We start from the raw sequence: 13,029 nt of genomic DNA, 5'->3' as shown, positions 1-13,029 counted from the left end.
ATATATAAAATTTTTTTGGTCTTTTTGCCTTTTCTAGGGCCGCTCCTGCTGCATATGGAGGTTCCCAGGCTAGAGCCATAGCCACCAGCCTATGCCAGAGCCACAGCAATGCGGGATCTGAGCCGTGTCTGCGACCTACACCACAGTTCACGGCAATGCCGGATCCTTAATCTACTGAGCAAGGGCAGGGACCGAACCCGCAACCTCATGGTTCCTAGTCGGATTCGTTAACCACTGCGCCACGACGGGAACTCCAAAAGCACAGATTTTAAGTGTAGACTTTGCATGTTCATGTAAACACCACCCGAAGCAGGATACAGAACATTTCCATCACCCCAAAACTTCCCTTGTATATCCTCCTGGGCACTCTACTAATAGACAACCAATGTTTTTATTCCTATCACAATTAATTAATTTTGTTTGCTCTTGATCTATGTAAATAGAAAAACATGCACTCTTTTGTATCTGGCTTCTTTTGCTTGGCATAATGTTTTTGAGGTTCATCTATGTTTTGCCTGTATCAGTAGTTGACTTCTTATCACCAAGTAGTAATGTCATTGCATGACTATACCATAAATTACATATCCAGTCATCTGATGATAGACATTTTGGGTTCTTTCCAGTTTGGGGCTATTATGATTAAAGCTGCAATGGATAACCATACACAAGTCTTTTATATGGTTGAGTAACAGAGTATATGTATGTTGAACTTCATAAGAAACTTACAGTTTTCCAGAGTGACTGTAACCATTTTACATTCCCACAAGAAGTCCTAAACATTCTACACTGTTGGCAATACTTTTTGGTTATATGGTTTGAATTTTTAATATTAGCCATTCTAGAAGGTGTAAATGGTTGCATCATTTGGGTTTACTCTGCATCTCCCTGATGACAAATAATGTTGAGCACCTTTTCATGTACTTTTTTCTCTCATTTATCTTCTTTTGTGGAGTCTTCAAGCCTTTTACCTATTTGTCATTGAATTATTTGTCTCTTCATTATTGATCTGTAAGAGTTCTTCTAGTCTGGATATGAATTGTTGTGTCAGATAACTGTACTGGGAATATTTTCTTCCAGTCTGTAGCTTGCATTTTCATTTTCTTCACAGTAATTTTTTTAGGTAAAATTCACCAACATAGAAGTCAGCACTTTAACAATTTCAAAGTGTGTAAGTGAATGACTTTTAGTACACTCGGAATGTTGTACAACCATTACCACTATCTAGGTCCAGAACATTTTCATCACCCCAGACAGAAACCCAGGCCTATTAAGCAGTCATTTCCTCATTCACCCTTTTCCTTAGCCCTTGGAAATTTTACATCTCTATAGATATGCCTATTCTGGACATCTCACATAAACTGAGTCACACAACATATAGCCTTTGGGTCTGGCTTCTTCCACTTAGTAGTGTTTCCAAGGTTCATCCAGATTGCAGCATGTATCAATATTTCAGTTCTTTTTATGGCTGAATAATAATCCATCACATATATACACCATCTTTTGTTTATTAATCAATTGATGGATATTTGTGTTGTTACCACTTTTTGGCTACTAGGAATAAGGCTGCTATAAACATTTGTGTATGGTTTCTTTCCTTTTTTTTTGACCACTCATTTTCAAGTATCTTGGGTGTGTTCCTAGGAGGGGAATTGCTGGGTTGTTCATACTTCTACATTTAATTTTTTGAGGAATACCCAAACTGTTTTCCACAATGGATGCACCATTTTACATTCCAATCAGCAGTATATGAGCATTTTGATTCAACATCTTAATAATTTATTTCAAATTAATAATTTATTCCCATTATTGTACTTTTCAATGCCAACAAGGAACCATGAGGTTGTGGGTTCAATCCCTGGCCTCGCTCGGCGGGTTAAGGATCTGGCGTTGCCATGGGCTGTGGTGTGGGTCGCAGATGTGGCTCAGATCTGGTGTTGCTGTGTCTGTGGTGTAGGCTGGTGGCTGTAGCTCCAATTGGACCCCTAGCCTGGCAACTTCCATATGCCGTGGGTGTGGCCCTGAAAAAACAAAAGACAAAAAAAAAATTCATTCATTCTGCAATCTCTGCCTTCTGAGATCTTAACCATTTACATTTGATGTAATTACCAATAAGGAAGGACTTATTTCTGCCATCTGCTAATTGTTTCCTATCTTTGTTTATCTCACATATTTTTTGTTCAATTCCTCCATTACCATCTCATTTTGTGGTAGATAAATATTTTCTGGTGCACCATTTTGATTCAACATCTTAATAATTTATTTCAAATTAATAATTTATTCCCATTATTGTACTTTTCAATGCCAGAATTTCTATTTGGTTCCTTTAGCATTCATTTTCTCTTTCAGCAGAGATGGAGAGTTAGCCAGGTGTGAGAGTTTAGGGCCTTCTCGGGCCTTTTCTGAGCATCCTTCCCACTGTGGACATAAACATGGCCTTCTAGATTTCCTTTCCCCACTGTAGTATCTAAGTGCCTATCTTGAAAACTGATTAACTGCCTGTTTTATGGACTTCCCACTCTATTCTATTCGTCTAGCCTTCAGTTATTACTAGGCTTTCTTAATTACTATAGCTCAAAGATAAGTGTGATAATCAGGTGACTTGTAAGTCCTCCACTTTGTTATTCTTTTTCAAGATTGTTTTGGCTATCCCTACATTTCCATATAAAGTTTTGAAATCAGCTTAACCATTTCTCCAAAACCACTGCTGAGATTTTCCTTGAGATTGAGATCGTACTGAGTATAGAGATCAGTTTGCCCATTTTCTCTTGAATCCATTTTAATCAGATTTTTACCTTCATCATTCCATCAAAATAGTTCCTCTCAAGGTTACCAGTGATGTCCATGTTGCCAAATTTAAGAGTCGGTTCTTATCGGTCACCTCAACAGACCTTATAAAAACTTATAAAACTATCTCTTGCTTTATTTTACTGTATAGCACTTATTGTTATCTAACAAGTAGGTTCTCTATATAAACTTGTTTATTTGTTTCCAGTCTTCCTGATTGGAATGTGAGTTTCATGGCTGCAGGAAAGAGGGGTGGAAGAAAGGGAAGAGGAAAGAAAGAGAGAAAAGGAAGGAAGGGAGGAAGAAAGAAAGAAAAGGAAAGAGAGAAAGAGAAAGAAAGACAGAGAGTGTGTATGAGAGAGAGAAAAAGCAAGAAGGAAGAAGGGAGGGAAGGAAGCAAAGAAGGTCAAGTTTGTGCCCCAAAAGTAATCTTTTCTTTATGATTGCTCCACTACTCCTTATAGCTAAGACATTTAAGAAGACATTTTCAAAGAGAAAGGAAAGTGGGGGCCAGGCCCCAGAAAATATGGGAGGTGGGGCTTTTATATATAGTCCTGAAGAAGGGGAAAGGAATTGAAACAACAAAGACTGATCAACATTCTGAACTCTGAAAGGCAGGGGAACTGCACAGTGCTATATGTCAGGCATTCTTGGGAGCTCCCTCTCAGCAAAGAAACAGAAGTATAGAGCAGGTGGCCAGTCGGCAGGCAACAGGGGTCCCTGAAGCCACCAGATTTGTGGGAGGAGGGCTGCTAGGAGACTCACCTCTGTGATATTGAGCTGTGACCAGCCCAGGCACCACAAAGAACACATCTCCAAGTAAATCCAGAAAGCGATTTCGTATATCAATTAGAGAGTGCTTGTTGTGGAAATATTCATTAGCCACAAGGTATAAATACTGTACAGGAACGTGCTGTAAGACATCATGGTGGCAAGAGACCCTGGTCAATAGCAATAGCCAACACACAACAATAACAGCCAAGCATTTGCCTTCACGGGAATAATTTTGAGTGCTTTTACATGCATTGTCTCATTTAATCCATGCAGCAACCCTATGATGCAAGAATCAAAATTAGATCTGTTTGACAGATGAGGGAAGTGAGGTTTAGAGAGGTTAAGCGATTTGTTCAAAGTGGCGGAACCATCGTTCCTTCACAAGTCTACTTGCATCCAAATGCCACACTCCTAATCACAGTGTGTACACCTCTCTGAAATGTTTCAGAAATAGCCACCCCTGGGCAGAGCTGGGCTACATCATTTGTGGGGCCCAGTGTAAAGTGAAAAATGTGAGGTCCTTATTCAAAAATTCTAAAAATTTCAAGACAGTGAGAACAGAACATTTAACCAAGTATGGGACTCTTCTAAGGATGAGGCCCTTTGGACCACATGGGTTACACACCACTGAGGGCAGCCCTGCTCCTGGTACCAACGCTGTCTCCAGGGCTTTGCTCTTTGATCTAAGCTAGTTGATCTCTTGGGGTTCCTCATCTAAAAAAAAAAAATGTGTTGCTCAGAGGATTACACAAGATGCAAAAAGAAACGCATGCTTCCTGGCACAGAGTAGGCCTTCAGTTCTGTTGGTTCCTCCTGAAACTCACTGCCTTTAACAGAGAAACCCATGCTTTCTCTGACCGGGTAGCCTCCCGGTCTTTAATCCTTCAGCTTTTCTCCAACACAAATGCTAGAGGATGGAGGATAAATATCATGCAGGCCCAAGGTCTGTCTCATTGGTGATGCTTTTGGGGTTCTAGATCTCTGGGGAACACTGAGAGAAGTTATTGGAGCTCAGACCCCTAACATTAAGACAGACACAGCCCATCGTAGGTTTCTTTGGGATCTGAAGGCAACATAACGTACCAGGCGTGCTACTCAGAATTATTCACTGGGAGAGGACAAGATGGGGGAGGAGTAGGGAGACACGCTCGCCCTCTCCCACAAACACAACAAAAAAAGCACATCTACAGAACAAATGACTCGCACAGAACAGCAACCAATCGCTGGCAGAGGAACCTAAACTCCAATAACGGCAAGAAGTTCGTGACATTACTGGGCAGAATGGGAGAAAAGAGGAGAGTGAGAGAAGGTGAATCCGAGCGGGACGGGCACTCCCGAAAGGGAACTGCGGAGGAGAAAGGGTTCCCGCACCCTGGAAAGTCACCTACCGGGGGAAAGATCAAACAAACCAGAGAAATCTCCAGATGCAGAGAAGAGTGTAGCAGTAAGTTGGAGTACGGAAAAGCCGATCAAGAACCCAACGGACCATCTGAACTATGGGCACAGTCACCAAAAATTGAGACGCCTGGGTGGGGGCTGGGCACCGAGACCTCCGCTCCAGAGGTTAGTCCCCAGGAAAGGGCCAGGGGACGCCTGGGTGGGGGCTGGGCACCGAGACCTTGGCCAAGGTTAGTCCCCAGGCTGGGGGGGCGGGGCAGAGCGGAAACTGCTTGGGAGGTCTAGAAACCATTTGACGGGGCAGAGACTGCCTGGGAGACTAGAAAACAAAGCTGTCGCAGAGAAAGGGAACAATATTCTAGGGGCGGGGAAGTGGAAAGCTGCATCAGAGGGAACCTGGGAGAAGAGCCTGGTCTGCGCCCGTGCGGGGAGGGGAGAGAAGGGGTGGGTCCCCATAGAATACCCCCCACGCCATAGCAAGCTTACAGGCCCGCTAGCTAGCAGAAAGCTGTGCTTCCCAGTGCATTCCCTCCCCCCACCCCCACCACCCCCTACGCTCTCACCGAACCTGGGGCTGCCTGCCATCCAGGAGGGCTGGCCTCAACAATTGTCTGAAGCCTACCACCGCAGGGGCTGTCCCTGCACAGCCCTGCTTGCCCTTTGGAGGGGCTACACTTCCACAGAGCAGCACCAAACACCACCAGCCCCCGAGAAAAGGCCTGCAGCCCAGAAAAGCTAGAACAAGCCTAGCCAGGCCAACGTGAATAGATCTGCCTAATTCTCGGATGGTTTTTCTGAGTCGGGCCACCCCGGGGAGGAGCCTCTTGGGTCTCCAACGGCCCTGCTAACCGCCCAAGCCCCCAGGGGGTGCTGAGACCTAGTGGACCAGCTGCATAGGACTGCCAGCTCCAGGCAGGACCCCCTGCAGCCCAGAAAAGCTGCAACAAGCCTGGCTGAGTCGGGAAAAGATCTCAGACGGTCTTTCTGAGTTGGGCTGCCCTGGGGAGGAGCCTCTTGGGTTTCCAGTGGCCCTGCTACCCGCCCAAGCCCCCAGGGGGTGCCCCACTCCCGTGGAATAGCTGCTCAGCACCACCAGCCCCCTGGAAGAGCCCCTGCAGCCCAGAAAAGCTGCAACAAGCTCGGCCAGATTGTGAAAAGATCCGCCTACATTCTCAGGCTGTCCTTCTGAGTTGGGCTGCCCTAGGGAAGAGCCTCTTAGGTTCTCAGTGACCCAGATAGCTGCTCCAGCCCCCAGGGGGTGCTGCACTCCTGAGGAACAGCTGCCCAACACCGCCAACCCCCTGCAAGAACCCCACAGCCTAAAAACACCAGAGCAAGCTCTGCATGACCACGTGAAATCTGCTACCATCGTGGTGTGGACCTCCCAGTCCTGTCTGCCCTCAGGAAGTCCTCCTTTGCTTCAAAGAAACACTGTTAGCCCCATCAACACTCCAGAAAAGCCACACTGCCTCAAAAAAGATTGACCAACAACGCCAGCCCTCAGGAAATATTCCACGGCAGTGACAAGGCAAACACTGCTCGATAACAGAGAGTACAACTCCCTCAGGAGAAAGAAAACAACAAGCAAGATGAAGAAGCTGAGAAACCACCCCCAGTCAAACCAACAGGAGAACTCACCTAAAACAGTCAGCAATGAAATAGATCTCGGCAGTCTGACAGACCTGGAGTTCAAAAGAGAAATAGTGAAAATACTGAAGGAATTAAGAGAAGATATGGACAGTAATGCAGATACCCTCAGAAAGGAACTAGAAAATATAAGGAGGAGCCAAGAAAAACTAGAACATTCATTTGCAGAGATGCAAACTGAACTAGGGGCAGTAAAAACCAGAATGAATAATGCAGAAGAACGAATCAGTGATATGGAAGATAGAATAATGGAAATCACTCAATCCGGTCAACAGACAGAAAACCGAATCAAAAAACTGGAAAGCAATATAAAAGACCTATGGGATAATATAAAGCGGGCCAATCTACGCATAATAGGAATTCCAGAAGGAGTAGAAAAAGATAAGGGGATGGAAAATATATTTGAAGAAATTATCGATGGAAACTTCACAAATCTAAAGGATACTGGGTTCAAGATACAAGAAGCACAGAGGGCCCCAAACAAACTGAACCCAAACAGACCCACACCAAGACACATCATAATAAAAATGGCAAAAGTTAGTCATAAAGAGAGGATCCTAAAGGCAGCAAGAGAAAAACAGAATGTTACCTACAAGGGAACCCCCATAAGAATATCAGCTGATTTCTCTACAGAAACACTACAGGCCAGGAGGGAATGGCAAGAGATATTTAAAGTGCTCAAAGGAAAAAATATGCAACCTAGAATACTCTATCCAGCAAGAATATCATTTAAAATAGAAGGGGAAATAAAATTTTTTCCCAACAAACAAAAACTTAAAGAATACAGCAACACAAAACCCAGGTTAAAGGAAATATTGAAAGGGCTTCTCTAAACCAAAAAGAAAGGAAGGAAAGGGAAGAAAAAAGAAAAGAAAAAAAGAAGAAGAAGAAGAAGAGGAAGAACTAGGACTGAGGAAACTGCAATCAGAGAGCAGTCACTCAAATAAGCCAGCATACAGATTTAATCATGAACATGCTTCAAACAAAATAAAATTAAAAAGAAAAAAATAAAAAAGAGTCATCAAAACCATAAAATGTGGGCAAGGGATGTTAGGAAGTAAATAACCCTTTTTCTTTGTTTGTATGTTTCTCTTCTTAATTTTAATATAGTAATGAAGTGTTTGAACTTACAGGACCATCAGGCTAAAACACACAATTATGGGAAGGGGTTAGCATACTTAAAAAACAGGGCAACCACAAGCCAAAACCAAATATTGCATTTGCAAAAAATGAAAAAAAAATACACTCAAGCAGATAATAACAGGAGACCATCCAACCAAAAAAAAAAAAGAATGGAGAACCATAGAATCAACTGGAACACGAGGTTCAAATGGCAATAAATAGTCATCTATCAATTATCACCTTAAATGTCAATGGACTGAACGCCCCAATCAAAAGACACAGAGTGGCTGAGTGGATAAAAAGGCAAAAACCTTCAATATGCTGCCTACAAGAAACTCACCTTAGGACAAAAGATACATATAGATTGAAAGTGAAAGGGTGGGGAAAAATATTTCACGCCAATAGACAAGACAGAAAAGCAGGAGTCACAACACTCATATCAGACAAAATAGACTTTAAAACGAAAGACATAAAGAAAGACAAAGAAGGACACTATTTAATGATTAAGGGATCCATCCAAGGAGAGGATGTTACTATTGTCAACATATATGCCCCAAATACAGGAGCACCCAGATACATACAACAAATATTAACAGACATAAAGGGAGAAATTGATGAGAATACAATCATAGTAGGAGACCTTAATACCCCCCTCACATCAATGGACAGATCCTCTAGACAGAAAAACAACAAAGCAACAGAGATTCTAAAGGAAACAATACAAAAGTTAGACTTAATTGATATCTTCAGGACACTACATCCAAAAAAAGCAGAATACACATTCTTCTCAAATACTCATGGGGACATTCTCAAGAATTGACCACATATTGGGACACAAAGCGAATCTCAATAAATTTAGGAGCATAGAAATTATCTCAAGTATCTTCTCTGACCACAATGCCATGAAATTAGAAACCAACCATGGGAAAAGGAAAGAGAAAAAACCTACTACATGGAGACTAAACAACATGCTACTAAAACACCAATGGGTCAATGAGGAAATCAAGAAGGAAATTAAAAACTACCTCGAAACAAATGATAATGAAGACACAACCTCTCAAAATCTATGGGATGCTGCGAAAGCAGTGCTCAGAGGGAAATTTATAGCAATCCAGGCCTTTCTCAAAAAAGAAGAAAGATCCCAAATTGACAACTTAACCCTCCACCTAAATGAATTAGAAAAAGAAGAACAAAAAAGTCCTAAAGTCAGCAGAAGGAAGGAAATTATAAAGATCAAAGAAGAAATCAATAAAATAGAGACTCATAAAACAATAGAGAAGATTAATAAAACCAAGAGCTGGTTCTTTGAAAAGGTGAACAAAATTGACAAACCCCTGGCCAGACTCACTAAAAAGAGGAGAGAAAGAACCCAAATAACCAAAATTATAAATGAAAAAGGAGAAATCACAACGGATACAGCAGAAATACAACAAACCATAAGAGAATACTATGAACAACTGTATGGCAACAAGTTTGACAATCTGGAAGAAATGGACAATTTTCTCGAATCTTACAGCCTGCCAAAACTGAATCAAGCAGAAACAGACCAACTGAACAGACCGATCACTAGAAATGAAATTGAAGAGGTCATAAAATCACTCCCTACAAATAAAAGTCCAGGACCAGATGGCTTCACAGGTGAATGTTATCAAACATATAAAGAGGAATTGGTGCCCATCCTCCTTAAACTCTTTCAAAAGGGTGAAGAAGAAGGAATACTCCCAAAGACATTCTATGAGGCCACCATCACCCTCATTCCAAAACCAGACAGAGGTACCACCAAAAAAGAAAACTATCGGCCAATATCATTGATGAATATAGACGCAAGAATTCTCAACAAAATCTTAGCCAACCGAATCCAACAACATACCAAAAAAATTATACACCATGACCAGGTTGGGTTCATCCCAGGTTCACAAGGATGGTTCAACATACGCAAATCAATCAGCATCATACACCACATTAACAAAAGAAAAGTCAAAAATCATATGATCATCTCAATAGACGCAGAAAAAGCATTTGACAAAGTCCAACATCCATTCATGATCAAGACCCTCGCCAAAGTGGGTACAGAGGGAACATTCCTGAATATCATCAAAGCCATTTATGATAAACCCACAGCAAATATAATCCTCAATGGGGAAAAACTGAAAGCCTTCTCCCTCAAATCTGGAACAAGACAGGGATGCCCACTCTCACAACTGCTCTTCAACATAGTTTTGGAAGTCCTAGCCACAGCAATTAGACAAACAGCCTGCCAAAACTTAATCAAGAAATAAAAGGCATCCATATAGGAAGAGAAGAGATCAAACTGTCACTGTATGCAGATGACATGATACTCTACATAGAAAACCCTAAGGACTCCACCCAAAAACTACTTGAACTGATTCATAAATTCAGCAAAGTCGCAGGCTATAAGATTAACATTCAGAAGTCAGTTGCATTTCTGTATACCAGCAATGAAACATTAGAAAAGGAATACAAAAATACGACACCTTTTAAAATTGCACTTCACAAAATCAAATACCTCGGAATACACCTGACCAAGGAGGTAAAGGACCTATATGCCGAGAACTATAAAACTTTACTCAAAGAAATCAAAGAAGATGTAAAGAAATGGAAAGATTTTCCATGTTCCTGGATTGGGAAAATCAATATTGTAAAAATGGCCATACTACCCAAAGCAATCTACAGATTCAATGCAATCCCTATCAAATGACCCATGACATTTTTCACAGAATTAGAACAAACAATCCAAACATTTATATGGAACCACAAAAGATCCAGAATCGCCAAAGCAATCCTGAGAAACAAAAACCAAGCAGGAGGCATAACTCTCCCAGACTTCAGGCGATATTACAAAGCCACAGTCATCAAAACAGTGTGGTACTGGTATCAAAACAGACAGACAGACCAATGGAACAGAATAGAGAACCCGGAAATAAACCCTGACACCTATGGTCAATTAATCTTTGACAAGAGAGGCAAGAACATAACATGGGAAAAAGAAAGTCTTCTCAGCAAACATTGCTGGGAAACCTGGACAGCAACATGCAAAGCAATGAAACTAGAACACACCCTCACACCATGCACCAAAATAAACTCAAAATGGATGAAAGACTTAAATATACGACAGGACACCATCAAACCCCTAGAAGAAAACACAGGCAAAACACTCTCTGACATCAACATCATGAATATTTTCTCAGGTCAGTCTCCCAAAGCAATAGAAATTAGAGCAAAAATAAACCCATAGGACCTCATCAAACTGAAAAGCTTTTGCACAGCAAAGGACACCCAAAAGAAAACAAAAAGACAACTTACAGAATGGGAGAAAATAGTTTCAAATGATGCAACCGACAAGGGCTTAATCTCTAGAATATATAAACAACTTATACAACCCAACAGCAAAAAAGCCAATCAATCAATGGAAAAATGGGCAAAAGACCTGAATAGACATTTCTCCAAAGAAGATATACAGATGGCCAGCAAACACATGAAAAAATGCTCAACATCGCTGATCCTAAGAGAAATGCAAATCAAAACTACCATGAGATACCACCTCACACCAGTCAGAATGGCCATCATTCAGAAGTCCACAAATAACAAGTGCTGGAGGGGCTGTGGAGAAAAGGGAACCCTCCTGCACTGTTGGTGGGAATGTAAACTGGTACAGCCACTATGGAGAACAGTTTGGAGATACCTTAGAAATCTATACATAGAACTTCCATATGACCCCGCAATCCCACTCTTGGGCATCTATCCGGACAAAACTCTACTTAAAAGAGACACGTGCACCCGCATGTTCATTGCAGCACTATTCACAATAGCCAGGACATGGAAACAACGCAAATGTCCATCGACAGATGATTGAATTCGGAAGAGGTGGTATATATACACAATGGAATACTACTCAGCCATAAAAAAGAATGACATCATGCCATTTGCAGCAACATGGATGGAACTAGAGAATCTCATCCTGAGTGAAATGAGCCAGAAAGACAAAGACAAATACCATATGATATCACTTATAACTGGAATCTAATATCCAGCACAAATGAACATCTCCTGAGAAAAGAAAATCATGGACTTGGTGAAGAGACTTGTGGCTGCCTGATGGGAGGGGGAGGGAGTTGGAGGGATCGGGAGCTTGGGCTTATCAGACACAACTTAGAATAGATTTACAAGGAGATCCTGCTGAATAGCATTGAGAACTATGTCTAGATACTCATGTTGCAACAGAAGAAAGGGTGGGGGAAAAATGTAATTGTAATGTATACATTTAAGGATAACCTGACCCCCTTGCTGTACAGTGGGAAAATTAAAAAAAAATAAAAGAATTATTCACTGGGCCCTCTGAAATTCAACTGCTTTTAATCAGGCCCAGAGCAAGTGAGGGTTCTGCAGCAGGTCCAGGCTTGGTACAAGTGCCCTGACTTGGACCATAGCACCAGCAGACCCCGCAGTGCTTGAGACATCCAAGGTGGATACATATGCAATGTGGAGTCTCTGGTGAGCCCCAACAGGGAAGTCACACTGCAGACTCCTGGGGTTCTGGAGCAAGACTATGGCTTTGGCATCAGAAAACTACTTACCATTTGGTAACCACTTCCTGCCATGCACTGGACCCTTAAGGAAACTATATGCCCTTTCAGTCCTCCTGCACCTTCCCACATGGTTTTCAGAGCTATTTGGATGTTGAAATTGTGGATGAGGGATTGCGGAGCTCGGCTCTGTAAAGACCTATTGAATGAATGAATGAGGAACATCTATACTCCCAGCCCTACCCCTGAGTGTGACCCCAGGGAGGTCTGTGAAAAAAAAAATGTATCTTGGAGAGTCAGAATCACTTACCAGAATTGAGTGCATCAACTGCAGGACTAAGGATTTGTTGGAGCCCCTGAGGACCTCAGGAAACTCTTTCTGTGAAAAGAAGCAAGGTGTCCTCTGTGAGCACATCAGGTCATCGGAAGGGAAACTGGTCTCCCTGAGGGCCCAGGCACCCACCTTTCAGAGGGGAGGCTGTAAGAGTAGGAACACTTTCAGCTCCTATGGGTCCATGTGTAAGAGGCAGCTTCAGTGGGTTAGTTGAGCAACGAAATTTCTTTTCACATTTGATAGAAGGCAGCTATGCCCTGTCATACCTCAGTCAGGTAGGAGCTGAGGGGCTGCCATGTGATGGGCTGAGTGCATCCCCTACCAGATTCCCATGCTGACTTCCTAGGAATGTGACTGTGTGTGGAAAGAGGGTCTTTAAAGAGGTGGTTAAGCTAAAATGAGGACGCTGGGTTGGACCCTAATCCA

General features: G+C 42.3%; 1 protein-coding gene across 13 annotated transcripts in view; it reads right to left on the bottom strand.

Annotated features, from left to right (window-relative positions):
* The window catches only part of CES5A (carboxylesterase 5A), a 282,134-nt gene that overhangs the window by 5,514 nt on the left and 263,591 nt on the right, over nucleotides 1-13,029 (bottom strand). For 11 of the 13 annotated variants that reach the window (XM_084960212.1, XM_084960214.1, XM_084960216.1 and 8 more), the window contains 2 exons: nucleotides 12,580-12,648; nucleotides 3,550-3,697 (listed from right to left, as the gene is read on the bottom strand). In XM_084960212.1, the coding sequence (XP_084816338.1) occupies nucleotides 3,550-3,697; nucleotides 12,580-12,648 (217 nt within the window). Of the gene's footprint in view, nucleotides 1-939; nucleotides 1,812-2,292; nucleotides 3,698-12,579; nucleotides 12,649-13,029 lie in introns of those variants that run through there. The other 2 variants (XR_014805853.1, XR_014805854.1) reach the window with 1 other exon arrangement.

This window comes from Sus scrofa, chromosome 6, assembly GCF_054392235.1.
Source record: "Sus scrofa isolate SSC_HxYL_T2T_F1_AM1 chromosome 6, Sscrofa_HxYL_maternal_Yorkshire_Landrace_v2.0, whole genome shotgun sequence".
NCBI classification, from domain to species: domain Eukaryota; kingdom Metazoa; phylum Chordata; class Mammalia; order Artiodactyla; family Suidae; genus Sus; species Sus scrofa.
This window is presented reverse-complemented; position numbering and strand designations above follow the sequence as displayed.